General features: G+C 49.7%; 1 protein-coding gene across 2 annotated transcripts in view; it reads left to right on the top strand.

The window, feature by feature from the left end:
* The window catches only part of TMEM132D (transmembrane protein 132D), a 596,330-nt gene extending 584,842 nt beyond the window's left edge, over positions 1 to 11,488 (top strand). Inside the window, exons 7-9 of one of the 2 annotated variants that reach the window (XM_070627303.1) lie at positions 1,150 to 1,423; positions 4,603 to 4,794; positions 8,183 to 11,488. In XM_070627303.1, the coding sequence (XP_070483404.1) occupies positions 1,150 to 1,423; positions 4,603 to 4,794; positions 8,183 to 9,367 (1,651 nt within the window). In that variant the 3' untranslated portion in view covers positions 9,368 to 11,488. The remainder of the gene's footprint in view (positions 1 to 1,149; positions 1,424 to 4,602; positions 4,795 to 8,182) is intronic. The other variant, XM_070627304.1, reaches the window with a different exon arrangement.
* Positions 11,489 to 15,476: the final 3,988 nt, after the last annotated feature.

The raw sequence follows: 15,476 nt of genomic DNA, 5'->3' as shown, positions 1-15,476 counted from the left end.
TTACCTGCTGGGGTTTCTGGTGTTGAGTTGGAGGGTGAAGTTAGGAGAGATAATGGATGCTACTGAGGGCACACAACTGCAGGGAAAAACTCACTAAAGAACTGGCCGAATCTGATGGTGGCACATCCAGATGCCTTCACAGCTGTCCAGCTCAAATGCGGCAACAGAACTAGTTTGAGAGGTGAGCAGCTGTTGTTCTGATGAAGACTGCAGTGATGCTGGAAAGGGCTGCTGCCCATAAGGCATCAGGCATTGAGGGAGCAGCTAACACCTGTCTCCTGGCCAAACCATCCTGGCCATTTCTACATTCGTTATCACGAATTCATCTTCCCCTGAGTTCAATACCTCCTTTGTATACTGGTTTATAGGGCTCTACCAGTCACCCATAGCCCTATTATATTAGTTATCTATTGCTACAAAATTTGATGACCTTTCTCAAAACTTAGTGGCTTAGAAGAGAAACATGTACTGACTCACAGTTTCTCTGGATTGGGAATCCAGGTACGGCTTAGCTGGGTCTCTTACAGGCTGCAGTCCGGTTGTCAGCCGGGGCTGCAGTCTCATCTCAGGGCTCATGTGGGGAAGGGTCTGCATCCGAGTTCATGCAGTTGTTGGCAGGTCTCAGCTCCTCACAGGATGTTGAACTGAGGGTCCCTGTTCCCCATTGGCCCCCTCTTGTTTCTAGCCATGTGGAGATCTCCAAAGGGCCACTCACAACATGGCGGCCTGCTTAGTCAGAGCAAGCAAGAGAGAACGAAGGAAACAGTGCCGAGCAAGACAGAAGTCATAGTCTTTTCAAACCTAATCTTGGAAGTGACATCCTATAACTTTTGCTATAATTTTTCACTGGAAGCAGATTACTAGGTCCAGCCCACATTCAAATGGAGGGGAGTCCACAAAGTGGATACCAGGAGGTGGGGATTTAGGGAGACACCTTAGAACCCTGCTTACCACACCAATCCATTCCAACTGGTCAGTACTCGTGCCATACCAGTGGTCAAATATCCTGAGAATTACTCTGGGTGTCTGTCACACCAGCCTGTGAACTCCCTGAATGGGAGGGCTCATGGCCCACCCACCTTCACACACAGCCCCTGACTGTTGTCCCAGCAAGTCGGTGTCTGTTAAACTGAACTGACCCTTTGACAGGCCAGCTCGGGACAGCGAGGAAGAGGATGAAGACGAGAGGAGGGGCCGAGGCTGCACGCTCCAATACCAGCACGCCATGGTGCGGGTCTTAACACAGTTTGTGGCCGAGGCAGCTGGCCCTGGGGGGCACCTGGCCCACCTGTTGGGCTCAGACTGGCAGGTGGACATCACAGAGCTGGTGAATGACTTCATGCAGGTGGAGGAGCCCCGGATCGCCAAGCTGCAAGGGGGACAAGTCCTGATTGGCCAAGAGCTTGGAATGACCACCATTCAGGTAAGAAATCCCCACAGGCGCGGGCTCTGTGTCTCTGCCTCATCCCTGCCCAGGTCAGAATTCGGCTGTTTGTCATTGCTCTGAACAATGTCTGTTTCTAGGTGAGCAGACTGAAAGAAACTGTCAAGGAAATAATGTAAGTGGTGTAACGAGGCAACAAGAGTCTTGAAATTCCTCACAAATTGCTTGCGTTTGAGAAACGCTGGTCTGGCTCCTCTGGTTGGGTCACGTCTGAAACTCCAATACACTGTTTGTCTCCAAGCCACGGTAGATGTTACCTTCTTGGGAACAGAGCCCTCGGGTGAGCTGACCTGATGGGAATCGTGGATGTGGCCAGCAGCTTCTTGCTTAGCCACTCCATCTCACTGACCATTGTCGAGTAAAAGCTTCCCGTCCCGCCGTGATGTCGTGCTCCCTCTACCAAATCCCGACCTCAGGGCTGATGAAAACTGGAGCATTTCAGAAATGTGCAGGAGACAGGAACAAGGTTATTGTGACACCGTTGGTCATGTGGGCACCTGCTCCTGGGAACGGGTGGGAGAGGACCAGTGTGCAGCATGGGAGTCGTGAAACAAGCACTTTCACAAAACACTGTCCTGGGAGGGGTGACGGGGGTTTAGTCATTGCCCTCCTGTCTGAGAACAAATTTTACTCCTCATATCTTCCCCATTTATAGGAGAGGCGATTATCCTGTTAGCCAATCAGTGAGGTTTCTAAAATAGTTGTGCATAAGGAAGCTTTATAAGTGAAACTATGTTGGATTGTGGAAGATTTAAAACATATCCATTCTGGGAAATTGGCTGGTATTGAAAAGAAAGCATTTTATTCAAGGAGGAAAATAAATTAGTTTGAATAGTCACCCGGGAGTCAGGGGCTCAGATGATCTCTAAAAGCTGAGAAGGTACAGTGTGGAAAGCAGGCTGGGCGTGAGCTGAAAGATGAAGACCATTTGGGGCCCTAAGTGTTAGGAAGTGGTGAGGAGTGTGGTGAAGAAGAGGCTGCTACTCATATCCAGAAGCAGCCAAGAGGAAATGCGAGAGCCCAATATGGCCAGGTGTTGCAACTTTTCCAGAGAAGCTAGAAATCTATCTTTTTTTTTTTTTTTTTTTTTTTTTGAGGAAGATTAGCCCTGAGCTAACATCTGCTGCCAATGCTGCTCTTTTTGCTGAGGAAGCCTGGCCCTGAGCTGACATCCGTGCCCATCTTCCTCTACTTTATATGTGGAACGCCTACCACAGCATGGCTTGCCAAGTGGTGCATAGGTCCGTGCCTGGGATCTGAACCAGCGAATCCTGGGCCACCAAAGTGGAGTGTGTGAACTTAACCACTGCATTACTGGGTCAGCCCCTAGAAATTTATCTTTTTACATGAAATCTTCTGTTTTTTTAAGGATGGTCATTAATTCCATTTTAAAATATTATTTATGTTGAACAAAACATATTTCCCTCCTAAACAAGAGTGTGCAACCTCCACAACTGACTTTTAGTTGAAAAATCTAAATTAAAGATCTAATTCATGCAATCAATCCATCGGCTAAACTGACACTGATACCTAGAAACTGAACCAAGACGAAAACTTGGTATTAAGCACTCACTGTAAATGATAATTTCAGTGCAAGCAGGGAGTAGCACCGTGTTCAGAAGTCAGGTAGTAGGAGGGAAATGGGCCAGCATCCCATGCGTTAAACGTGGAAATTCTCCTGGTGGGGCATCTCTTCCTGAGACCTACTTCCTCCCTTTTATTTATTCCCACTGAGTCCTCCTGAGTTATGAATTCGCTTATCCATTTTCTTCTGGGAACTCATATCTCATGCTCACTGCCATTCAAATTGTCATAGCCAGACTTAGAAACTGAAGACGGTGTTTGGATAGAAATATAGAGCTTTGATAAATGAATTTAAGGAGTCCTGGGAAAACTGCTATCTTGACGTACATCTTCATAAATATCCCCAAGAACCTGAAAAGAGAACTATGTCAAGAAAGCAGGTGAAAGAAGGATGCAACCCATTTCATCCAGAAGGTTAAGGATTCATGGGGAGCTGTCTAAATCAGCCCTTCATAACGTGGGGGAGGGGTGAGGAGACGGAGCTGTGACTCCACAGATGCTCTTCCAAAGCAGGATTTCCTCCTCAGGGTCTAAACTGAATGTAAGCTTCATTTCCCAGGTCATCACGGGGGTCCAGAGGAGAAGTGAGACTGTAGGGTGTGGGCAGCAGGCGGAGAATTGCAGCTATGTTTATCAGAGGATGCAGGCTGGTATTCCAACAGGCAGCTGAGCACCACTGCTCCATGTTTCCCCAGGCATGGAGTGTGACCTCCCAGGGACACACAGGAGGATCTAGGTAGCACCTGGACCAACAGTCTGTCCTTCTCATCACACATGGGTCATCACGTGTGTGAGAGAGAAATATGTAAATATATAACTAGCATATCGAAACATCGTTGTTTGATGCTATGAAGCTTTTTAACAAATTATTTAAGTCATGTAAATAATTTTAAACAAATATGCACTAAATATGGTAGAGATGGTCCGCGATGTAGAAGAATCATAAAGTTAGTACTCAAATGAATGAAAATGTTAATTTCTCCTTTCAAGGATCCAGGTGGTGCATGATGGGTAATGGAGTTTGTATTTGTGTGGTGGGGGTGGGGTGTCAAGTCCTGCCCCATCCACTCCCTGACAGCATCTTGCTGTTACTTAAAAAGTAACTTTCAGGGGCTGGCCTGGTGGCGCAGCAGTTAAGTGCACACATTCCCCTCTGGCGGCCTGGGGTTTGTCGGTTCGGATCCCGGGTGCAGACATGGCACTGCTTGTCAAGCCATGCTGTGGCAGGTGTCCCACATAGAAAGGAGAGGAAGATGGACACGGATGTTAGCTCAGGGCCAGTCTTCCTCAGCAAAAAAAGGAGGATTGGCAGCAGATGTTAGCTCAGGGCTAATCTTTCTCCAAAAAAAAAAAAAAAATATATATATATATATATATATATATATATATATATATACTTTCATAAGCAAGATGTATCTTTTAGAAGAAAGCTTCAGCGGGAAAGGCCCGCTTTTGTTCCATCTGGCTCATTTGTCGTCTCAGTCCCTTCCCTGTGTGGAGCGTCGTTCATGCTCCTGGAGAAATCTCTGGGACCACAGAAAGCTTTTCCTTGCCATGTTGGCTCTGCCTTTCAGATCCTGTCGCCTCTGTCGGACGCCATCTTGGCTGAAAAGACCATCACCGTGCTAGATGAGAAGGTAACAATCACAGACCTCGGGGTCCAGTTGGTGACAGGGCTGTCACTCTCCTTGCAGCTCAGCCCAGGGAGCAACAGAGCCATCTTCGCCACAGCGGTGGCTCAGGAACTTCTGCAAAGGCCCAAACAGGTATGGAGGGAGGGCTTGGGACAGATGGGGTGGGGTCCCACATCAGGAGGGTCCCACATCAGGAGGGTCACATATCAGGTGGGTCATATAGCAGGTAAAGTCACACATCAAGTGAGGTCACACACCAGGTGAGGTCACACATCAGGGGGGTCACACAGTGGGGTTGGGTCCCACGTCAGATGGGGTTGTTCATTGGGTAGAGTCCTGAATCGAGCAGGGTCACACATCAGGTGAGGTCGCATAGAGGGGTGAGGTCACACATTAGATTAGGCTACCCGTCAGGAGGAGTCATAAATCAGGGATCCCACAAAAGGATGGGATGGCACCTTGGTGTTTCTCAGTCTGGGAAGGGGCTTGTGAAACAATGGCTGATTTGCCTCATGGCCTAGCCCCCCGAAACAGAGATGCCCAAAAACAAAGGTTGCAGTGCATAACGGATGGTAGGCCACCAGGAGACAGACAGGCTGGCAGGAGGCTCCACTGCCCGTCCAGCGAATGCCTAGTGCACTCAGGAAGCCCCGTGCCGCTTCACGTTCCTCACCTACCCAAAGGCCCTGGCACAGCGGCCCCGACACTGCTGTCCCCCGAGGGGCAGGGGCTGGAGGTGAGGGCGGAGGCAGATTCCAGACGGGGTCCACAGCCTGCTGCGAGGTCCCTGCAAGAAGGACGGGCTAACAGGTCTGGGCGTCAGGAGGAGACAGGAGGAGAGAGAGCAACGTTCGTTGCTTAGTTCAGGGCAGAAATAAAGAGCCCATGGTGACGTCAATCGTGATCTTCTTTCTCTTTATTTAAAACCAGTGCGTGCTAACAGAGGACGTGTTGTGTGTGTGTATGCTACGTGTATGTGTGTGTTGTGTATGTGTATGCATGTGTGTGTGTTTATGCTGTGTGTGTACATGTGTGCATTGTGTGTATGTGTGTGTTTATGTGTTGACACAATGATTTCCAGACAAAGGGGACCATTCACGGGACATTTGCAAGTGTTCTATGGTCCCCTCCCTCATCAGAGGTGAGTAAACATTATTTCTTAGAAGGAGCATGGAGACTTTGATGAACCTGCTCAACAACCACAGACTGGTCTCCAGCGGTTGATTCTCTCTGTGCCCCGCGAGATGGGACCATCCTCCTGTGGGGTGTGGGAAGGGCTCCGACCCACGCAGGGAATTTTCCTGGCAGCTTCCCTTACAGGTCAGGGGCCCTTCCTGGAAGCTGTCCCCTGTTCAGGCAGTTCCCGCCTCGGCCCCTCTCACACCAGCCTTGTCCTGAGCGGGAAGCCTGCTGAGCCAACCGTGCCCCAGCCCACAGAGCCATCCCGTTTGCCCAGCCTGTCCCTATCACTTAACGCACCACCCCCCAGGTGTTAGCTGGTCCCTTGGCCTTTTCACTGTGGTCTTTGTGTGCAGGGTTTTGGATTAGAAAACACTTTAAAGTGGATGATCCCACTAACAGATATGCGTGCTTGCCAAAGGCAAACCTCCCTTTTCTCAGGCAGAATGCGAGTTCCAGATAGCAAAAGAGAAATAACCCGAGGCTTCTTTCTGTCTTCATGGGGTGATAAAACCAGGTTACCAGCACTTAGGAGTCAAGGGAGCAGCGACACAGTTAGAACAAGGCCAAAGAGCTAATCCCTTTCCACCGTGCCCCCCTGAGGTTCGCCCCACCGTTTGCTTGGATGGCCCTTAGTCCCTGCGTGCAACTGGGCTCTGACATTTCAGTTGCAAGAAATCCAGCGTGCATTTGAATGTCCTGCTCCGATTTCAAGGCAGGGTGGAAGAACCTGGTAAATCAGGGTCACGGCTGGCAGCTGTTGCCCTGGGTCTTGGCAGCATCTTCCAAGCCCATGTCTAACAATAGAAGTATCTCCAGGCTGAGCTGAGGGAGGAGCAGAGGCCACCACTCACACTTGAGGAGCCTTTCTTCTCACTTCCAAAGACTGAGCACCACCAGGGTAAATTTGCTTCTGTCCTGGTCAGGGGCTCTTTGGTCTCGAGAAAGAGAAACCCACCGAAGCAAGCTTACATAGCACGGCATTTATTATGAGGATTAGGGGACCCTCATAGACTCCAGCCATGAGAACTTGGAGGAACTGGAGCGTCAATGGTCTCTCTCACGCCCACTTCCTCCTTCCCCTGTGACTTCCTTTTGGTCTGATCTCTTTTTCTCTCCCCACAGATAAATGCTGTGCCCAAACATTTGCTTACACGCTATCCATCGTGGTTGCTCCAGAATGGGGCTTCATTCCCCACTTTCTATGAGCTCCCACTCATCTTCCCAAGTTAAGTGCTTCCGTCCTGTCTTTCCTATTTCAAATTTGAGAGAGAGGGAGAGAAGGATGGGGAAGGAGAGAGATGCCGTGGGCTCAGAGCCACTGAGGTTAATGACCCCAACGGCAGCTGTCCCCCGTCCAATCAGCTGTAGCCGGGTGTGCAGGGCCAGGTGCCTCCTAGGGCAGGTCATCATTCTGGGCTTGGGGCCAGGCAGGTTCTCCAAGAGGCGGGAGGAGGGAGGAAGCAATGGGCCTGCCAGTTCCCTGTCAGCACGATGACATCTTCACTGACATTGAAGGCTTGCCTTAAACTGGAGGTCAGCTCCTCTTCCCTGATCTCCCTGGTCTAACTAGTCCCGAGGAAAGTTGTCTCAAACAAGAAAGTAAAAAGGCAAGAGATTGGGGCGTGCACAGACCTTGGCCCTGGCCACTCTTTGGTCTCCCAGTTTCCCCCACCTGGTTGGGGTGGAGTGTGGGAGGAAGACAAAGACTCTCAGACACAGTCCATCTTTCTGGCTGGTTTAAGTGCTCGCCTCCAAACCAGCTGTGTCCAAAGCTGGTACAAACTATTCCTGTGGACCAGAGAAGGCAGGGCAGTGCAACCAGAGACAGCAGCGTCTCCGGGGCGTCCTTGTCCAGATGAGGGCTTTATCTGTGCTGTGAGTAATGAACGGAGACTCGGGCTTAAAGCAACTTAAAAATAACGCAATAAATACTTTTCATTTAAACATGTAACACTTGTAAATGAGCCCGCTAACCGGCAATACCCTTTGACATGCAATTTATCATCCCGCAGAAGCAGATCTTGCCCTGCCTCAAGAACCCGTCTGTCCTTCAACACCTCGGGGGAAAAGCAAACCTTATTATGGAGTGTTTATAACTGGTCCTGTTTCATTGTCATTTTAATGTTGTTGTTGTCGTTTTCTTTTGGTTTTACATCTTTCTGAGAATTCATTTTCTTTCATACTCTTGGCACCTCTTAACTCTTTTTCTGTACTGCTTAAAATGTTTTTATTTGTTCTTGTCATACTATTTTTGCCACAGAGTGCCTATTTTGCTAAGACTTGGTGTTCCCTGAGCTTTGGGGCCCGTTTTGATTAACTGACTTACTTTATTCAACAGGAAGCGGCCATCAGTTGCTGGATCCAGTTCAGTGATGGCTCCGTCACTCCCTTGGATATTTACGATGGGAAAGACTTCTCCCTGATGGCCACATCCCTGGACGAGAAGGTGGTCTCCATCCACCATAATCCCAAATTCAAGTGGCCTATAATCGCTGCTGAAACCGAAGGACAGGGTGCTCTGGTAAGGATCGAAATGGTTATTAGTGAATCATGCCAGAAATCCAAGCGGAAGAGTGTGCTGGCTGTGGGAACAGCCAATATCAGAGTCAAATTTGGTCAAAATGATGCTAGCCCCAACACCAGCGACAGCAGACACATGGGAACAGGAGTTCACCTGGAAAATAACGTCAGTGACAGAAGACCCAAAAGACCCATGCGAGAATGGGGGAGTCAAGAGGGACAGCACTATGGCAGTTCCTCTGTGGGCCTCACGGAAGGAAGAGGCTCCACCACAGAGAGGTCAACCTTCCAGAAGAACAAAGGCCAGGAAAGCCTTTTAGATGATGACAGTGGTTTTCAGACCATCCCCGTTGACCTCACCAGCTTCCCTGCCCAGGTGGACCTCCCCAGAAGCAATGGGGACGTGGATGAGAATGACCTCACGCAGGCATCCAAAGGGCTGAGTGACTTGGAAATTGGGATGTACGCTCTGTTGGGTGTCTTCTGCCTGGCCATTTTGGTCTTCCTAATAAACTGTGTGACCTTTGCATTGAAGTACAGGCACAAACAGGTTCCCTTTGAAGAGCAGGAAGGGTTGAGTCACTCCCATGACTGGGTTGGGTTGAGCCACCGGACAGAACTGTTGGAAAATCACATTAACTTCGCATCCTCCCGAGATGAGCAGATCACTGCCATTGACAGGGGCATGGATTTCGAAGAGAGTAAGTATCTCCTCAGCACAAACTCCCAAAAGAGCATCAATGGGCCGCTGTTCAAATCTTCAGGACCCATAGTCTCTGATGAGAATGATCAGAAAAATGAGCCCCCATCGTCCCCCACCTCAAAAAGGAAAAGAGTGAAATTTACTACCTTTGCCACCATCTCCACAGATGATGAGTGCCCCACCGTGAACTCCACGGGGACAAGTGGGGAGGCTAACATGAGCTGGGTCTGCCAGGATCTGGACGCTGGAGAGTGCAAGGAGCTCCATGACTACATGGAAAGGTTACACGAAGACGTGTAAGCCGGACACTCGCCAATATTGGTCTCACTCACCTTTCAGCCTTTAATTTGAGGATGTGTGACAATGGTGCCCCTGGGGGAGACATGAAATGACAGGACAAGAAGAGGGTGACCCTGGCAACAGAGGCCTAGGAAACGATCCTGGTGCAGCTGAGGAGGCCCCGAGTCAGAAGCAATGCACACATTCCAGTGTACAATGTCCTGGTCCATATTAAGAGGTTTATCATGCATAGCAAGATTTTTAAAACTTGGAAGAAAAATGAGTTCTGAGTCACTGAGCTTCTGAGAGCTTCCAGGAAAGAAGGATCGTCAAAGCAATTTGGATGTTGTAAAATCCACGTGGCTCCCATAGTCAGCATCACAGAGGACGAAAGGAAGGCGAGACCTGGGGTGAGAGTAAGTGGATCAAGGAGAGGAAGCGTGTCATTTGAGTTGGAGCAGTGCATCTGCCTGTGTGCAGGATGACAGGCATGGTCCAGCGCCACAGTCAGCCCCTGGGAGGTGTGACTGAGTCATTATTCCCCAAAGACCCAGTGAAAGCAGGGCAGGGTATTGACAGACTAGGGCCATTGCTGACAAGGACCGAAAGAGAACAAGTGGGCAAATAGGCCACCAATATCTTTGTAACCAGATGCCAAGAACAAACAAACAAATGAAACCCTCTGAACGACTCAGAGCATTCCTCTGTCTGTAAACTAGGGACACGGGGCGTAGAATTTGTCAGGTTCAAAGAACCAAGATTTTCTTTTTTTTTAGCAAGTTCTCCATGTTCAGATTTGTATTTCTCCACTGCATTGCCAGCTTTCCAAAAGTCGTTGGTCACTTACAGGCAGCGGGGGGCAGTTTCCAGCATTCATTGAGTCTCTTTCTTCCCCCACGGGCTTTGTGTCAGCAACCTGGTGATGTGCCATAGAGAAGTCCCCAGTGGGCGGACTGCACATGCTCTCCTTCCTGGAAGAGGCTGGTCTGTGAGGGTAAGCGGTACCCACAAGGAATTCAACACCCAGCGAGGCTCCTTTCCTCTCGCTTTGCTAGGAAGCAGAGAGGGAGGTTTTGCGACGGGTCTGTCGACAGTCACGTCGGGTCTCCTGTCCAAGGCTATTGAGACAAATGTGGGTGTCCATGTGGAGTGCACAGGTTGTGGAGAGTGGGGACTCTGAGTGTGTAAGAGGCAAGTTGGGCAGGAAGCCTGTCCCCACTCCCACTCGTGCAGAACGTAAGGCTTCCCCACCCTGGAGAGACGGAGGGAGACAAGGTGCCAACATGTGGGGCAGAGAGAGAGGTAATGCAAGTGTTTGGTTCCAAAGTCGGTCCTGGAAGATTTAATGTTGCTTGAAATCTGAAGGACTCTTGAGCATCTCTACAACCCCTCAGATGCAAAGCCGGTAAAATGGAGGTGGAGGGAGAGAAGAGCGGACTCTTACCCCATCTCACCCTCATGGCAGAGGATGGTGGTGGAATCCTTGCCAACTGGTACGATCCTGAGAACCACAGCGGCGGGAAGCACAGAGAGCCCAGGCTGTAGAGCCAATTTCTCTCTCCCTGTTTTTTTCCTTTGTATCATTTTCTGATCTCTTTAGATCTCTTCTCTAATTTCTCTCTTTCTCTGTGTGTCTCTCTGTCTCTGTGTGTCTCTGAACCTATCTCTCTGCTTCATCTCTTTCTCTGTCTCTCTCTGTGTGTCTGTGTGTGTGTGTGTGTGTCTCCTCCCTCTCTCTCCTTCTCTCTCTCTCTATATAAATGCATATAATTTAACTCTCCTTGGATCGCGTGTGTAAATTCCAGCCATTCACTCTCTCAACCTTCGCACTCTCCCTCCAACTCAGGTGCTATCCGTTTGCGCTGAGACTGGGATTCCAGCAGCCATAAGCCACCTGCTCCTGTCCCCAAGTTTACTTACCTGGTCTGGTTGGGTGATTAAGCTGTCACCCCTTTGCGATGAGAATCCTTTGCTTTCAGTCGCCCCCCCCCATTTCTTTCATCCTCACCCCGTGAAGCTTCGGTTAACACCGCGGCACTGCCTACTCTCCATCCCCGTGCGTGCAGAATGTATTGGAGACTGTAAGAATGTAATCTGTTTATAAACTCACCGACTGTAAATATAAAGTTTGCATTCAGCGGCTTTATGGCTGTCCTTTGTCTTTCTACACGCTGACCCCATCCAAGGGGCTGGTGTCACTTGCAAATGGCTCTCCAAACACTGTGGCTTTTGGGAAATGAAAATGCAGATCTAAGGATCCCAGCACAATCCAATTACCCTCTTACATCGTGTAATGCCGCTCTGCGCGTTGAGGCGATGTTGACACATGATGACAAAGCGCATTGTGTCCTAAGTCTCTCTCCTCCGGGACCCGAAAGATCTGCAGATAAATCACACGCGCTAAGAGCCCGCTGACGGATGGCGGCAATGGGGTGCCGTGGCAGGCGAGCGTGTACCCCCGCCTCCCTCTGGGCTGCAGCGGGGGCAACTGCTCTGTCCTTTCTTGGATCTCACACAGACATTCAGATGTCAACTTCCTCAGGCGTGTAAGCGCCCACGGTGACTCTGGACTGGGTGAAAGAAAGAATGATCTTTAGATTCCCCTAATAATCAAACGCCGCAGCCCAAGACGATTCCACAGAAAGAGAAGTTGCATGAAATCCTTGTATTCATGCAAACAATATCGAGTGATGGATCATTAATTTATTCAGCCAGTATTTGTTGAGCACCTGCTGTGTGCTAGGAACGCTTGCAAGCATGGGAGATAGAGCAGTAAACATGACAGACCCAGGCCTCTCTCAAAGACCTTATCTTTAGAGGGGGTGGGCAATAAACGACAAGCAAAATAGTTTTCAGATCGTCCTAAAAAAGGACGTAAAATTAGTGTATGGAATAGAGAAGGATTGAGTAAACTTTTAACTCTTTGGCCTAAAAAATCTGGATTGCTGTCTTCTCTCAATAATTAAGACACTCTGTCAGAATGGGGCTTACCACCCAAGTTGGCCCTAGCTGGATGTGCTGCTGTGGCTTCCGGGCTGCAGGCCCCTCCACGCCCAGCAGGTCTTCCTGACCCAGACTGCAAATTTCGTTTGCCGTCTAGCTCACCACTTTGTTTATAATAGGGGAGTATTTCTCCCTGGGCATATCTCTGCTCTAAATTGTGGAAAGCAAATATAAATGGAAGGAGCTGTGTGTTCTCAAGACAATTAGGAAAAGCATATTGCTTTATGAAAGACGGAATACCCCTATGTGTCTCCTAGGAAAATGAAGAACGTCGTTGTCTGAAGAGGACAACATAAGATGCCATTATCACACAGCCTGTACTGTGATCTCTGTGCCCAGAATTCAAGAAAGAAATGATACAAAAGTCTTAACAAACTGACTTTTCAACAGGGTCTCATTTTGAATGGGAATAAAGTGAGCGATGCTGCTTGGTTCTCTTCCTCCTGGCCTGCCTCCTCATTTCCGCCACCGGCGGGGCCCCCACAGCCAGGGAGTTATGGGACCAGGTGAGTAAGACCAGACCCCAAGCCAACGGAAACCAGGATCATCGGCACCCCCCAGTGGAGGCCATGGCTTCTCGCAGCTTCTCTTGAGCCGCCAGCAATCCTTCACCTGCTGCATTACTAGTTTCCGAGGCTGCCTTAACCAAGCCCCACAGGTGGGGGGCTTGAACCACAGGAATTTGCTGTCCCACAGTCTGGAGGCCAGAAGCCCGAGGTCAGTTGTTGGCAGGGCTGGTTCCTTCGGAGGCTGTGCGGGAGCATGTGTTCCAGACCTCTCTGCAGCTTCTGGTGTTCCCGGCCATCCCTGATGTTCCTTGTCTTGTAGAAGCTTCACCCCAATCTCTGCCTCCACCTTCGCACGGCGTTTTCCACGTGGCATGGGCATGTCTGCGTCCAAATTTCCCCTTTTTATATGAACACCAGGCATATTGGATTAGGGCCCACCCTACTCTAGTATGACCTCGTTTTAACTAATTACATCCACAAAGACCCTATTTCCAAATAAGGCCATGTCTAGTACTGGGGGTTAGGATGTCCACATATGAATTTGGGGAGGGGCACAATTAAACCCATGACACCAACCTCTGGCCAGAAGGTCTTGGGCAGCTAAACTTGTGAGCAGACTGATGGCAGTTGACTGCTGTGTGGACCACCCGGGCACTGGGCTTGGGGCCCACTGGACTTCCAGGAATGTGTCTCATCTACAAAATCTTTGTCTTACCCTCGGTTTCACACCCACTTTACAAATGAGGCTGTGCTAGGACACCTGGGAGTGCAAGTGAACAATTTATCTATTTCCCTCTGGGAAAGCTCGTAATTGTGAATTCATTACCCTGTTTGTCACTTCCCAGGGTGCAGTCATTAGTTCCTTGCTGGGAGACGCCCCCTCTCTGCCGTAGCAGCAGCCAAAGAGGCTCTGGCAGGAAAACGGGTGGACCAGGGATGTTCTCCTAGGGAGGCCGGAGTCCTCCCGTCCAGTGATCGCCGTCGACCTGGTTCAGCCCCGGTGTGATTGAGGCATGATGGAGAGGCTGGTAGAGGGAAGAGGATGCTGTGGCCAGAGAGGTCCACATGCAAGTTTGATGTGGATCAGTGGAACCCCTGCCTGGCCAAAAAGGCCTTCCTCTCAAGTTCTCTCCCGTACTCTTTCCCTGCAGCTGGCCCCAACTGATGTGTGGATGGGAAAAAATGCTGACCTGTGCATCAAAAAGTTGTAGCTAGGAGAATGAAAGGCACAAAGGCTGCATGTGTTTGGGGTGATGTATTCATTTCCCGGGGCTGCCTAACAAACTGCTACCAACTGGTGGCTAAACACGACAGGAGTTTACTCTCTCAGCATTCCTTCCGGAGGCCAAGTCCAAAAGCAAGGTGTTGGTAGAGCTGGTTCCTCTGAGGCTGTGAGGGAGAATCTGCTCCAGGCCTCTTCCAGCTTCTGCTGGTGGCTGGCCATCCTGGGTGTCCCTTGGCTCGTAGAGACATCACTTGGATCAGGTCATCACACGTCCTTCTCCCTGTGTCTCTGTGTCCAGATCTTCCCTCCTTTTGTAAGGACACCAGTCACTGGACAAGGGCCCACCTTAATCCAGTGTGACCTCATCTTAATTCAATTTCATCTGCAAAGACCCTCTTTCCAAATAAGGTCACAGTCATAGGTTCTGAGGGTTAAGACTTCAATATATCTTTTGGGGGACACAATTCTACCCACTTGAAGGAGAAAGTAGTCCCCTTGAGGGGAAAGAAGTCCTGTCTTGATGTTTGCTTTAGAGAGAATCTTTTCCTTGCAAGTGATTAAAATAAAAATCTAACTGAGCTTCAGGAAAAAAAATAGAAGGATGGACAGAATTTACCACTTCATAGGCCTGAACAAGCGAGGGTATATCTGACTCCCGGGGCGGCTGGATCCCCCTCCAGCTCTTGGCTCTGTATTTCCCTCTCTGACTTCGTGCTCAGGCAAAGCTCTTCCTATGGTGGCTTCCGGAAGCTCCAGCCTTGTTAGTTTCACAGCTAAGAATCTCAGAGAAAGACAGCAACTGTCCGGACACCTTCAGAAGAAGTCCCTCAATTGACCTTCTTGCCCAGCTAGCGTCACAAGCTGAACACAATCAAATCTGTCACCGGCAGGATATAATGGTCCAGGCCTTGACCTGGTGTCTCCCTCCAGCCCTGGAGTGTGGGGGAGGGACTAAGTGCCCACCTGAACCATAGGGACTCAGACAGGAGAGGGGACAGATTCCAAAAGGAAAATCAAGAGACTTTTGCCATAAAAATGGATGCTGTCCTGCAGAGCCTTTTCCAGGCTTCCCCCACAAAACATTCTATTTTCATGAACTTTGCTTTCTACATGTCCGGGAAGACTCGAACCATATATACGGGACTCCAGAAAATTGAGGGCCATGCTGAAGAAGGGACAGCAATCCCCCTTCACAAATCTGGGACGGTCCACTGTAGAGAGCCATCACTCTCTGCTGGGTCCCGGTGACAGAGTCGCCCGGGCCAGCCTGATGGGCCACTCCCAGACTTCACATTTCTCACGGCTGGTTTCATTGATGTTCAGTCAAATCTGATCCTCCAGGTGTGCTAATGGCTCAGCACTATGGCCCCTGTGTGTTGTATAACTTTTAAAA

Source organism: Equus przewalskii, chromosome 7 (assembly GCF_037783145.1).
Source record: "Equus przewalskii isolate Varuska chromosome 7, EquPr2, whole genome shotgun sequence".
Taxonomy (NCBI): domain Eukaryota; kingdom Metazoa; phylum Chordata; class Mammalia; order Perissodactyla; family Equidae; genus Equus; species Equus przewalskii.
This window is presented reverse-complemented; position numbering and strand designations above follow the sequence as displayed.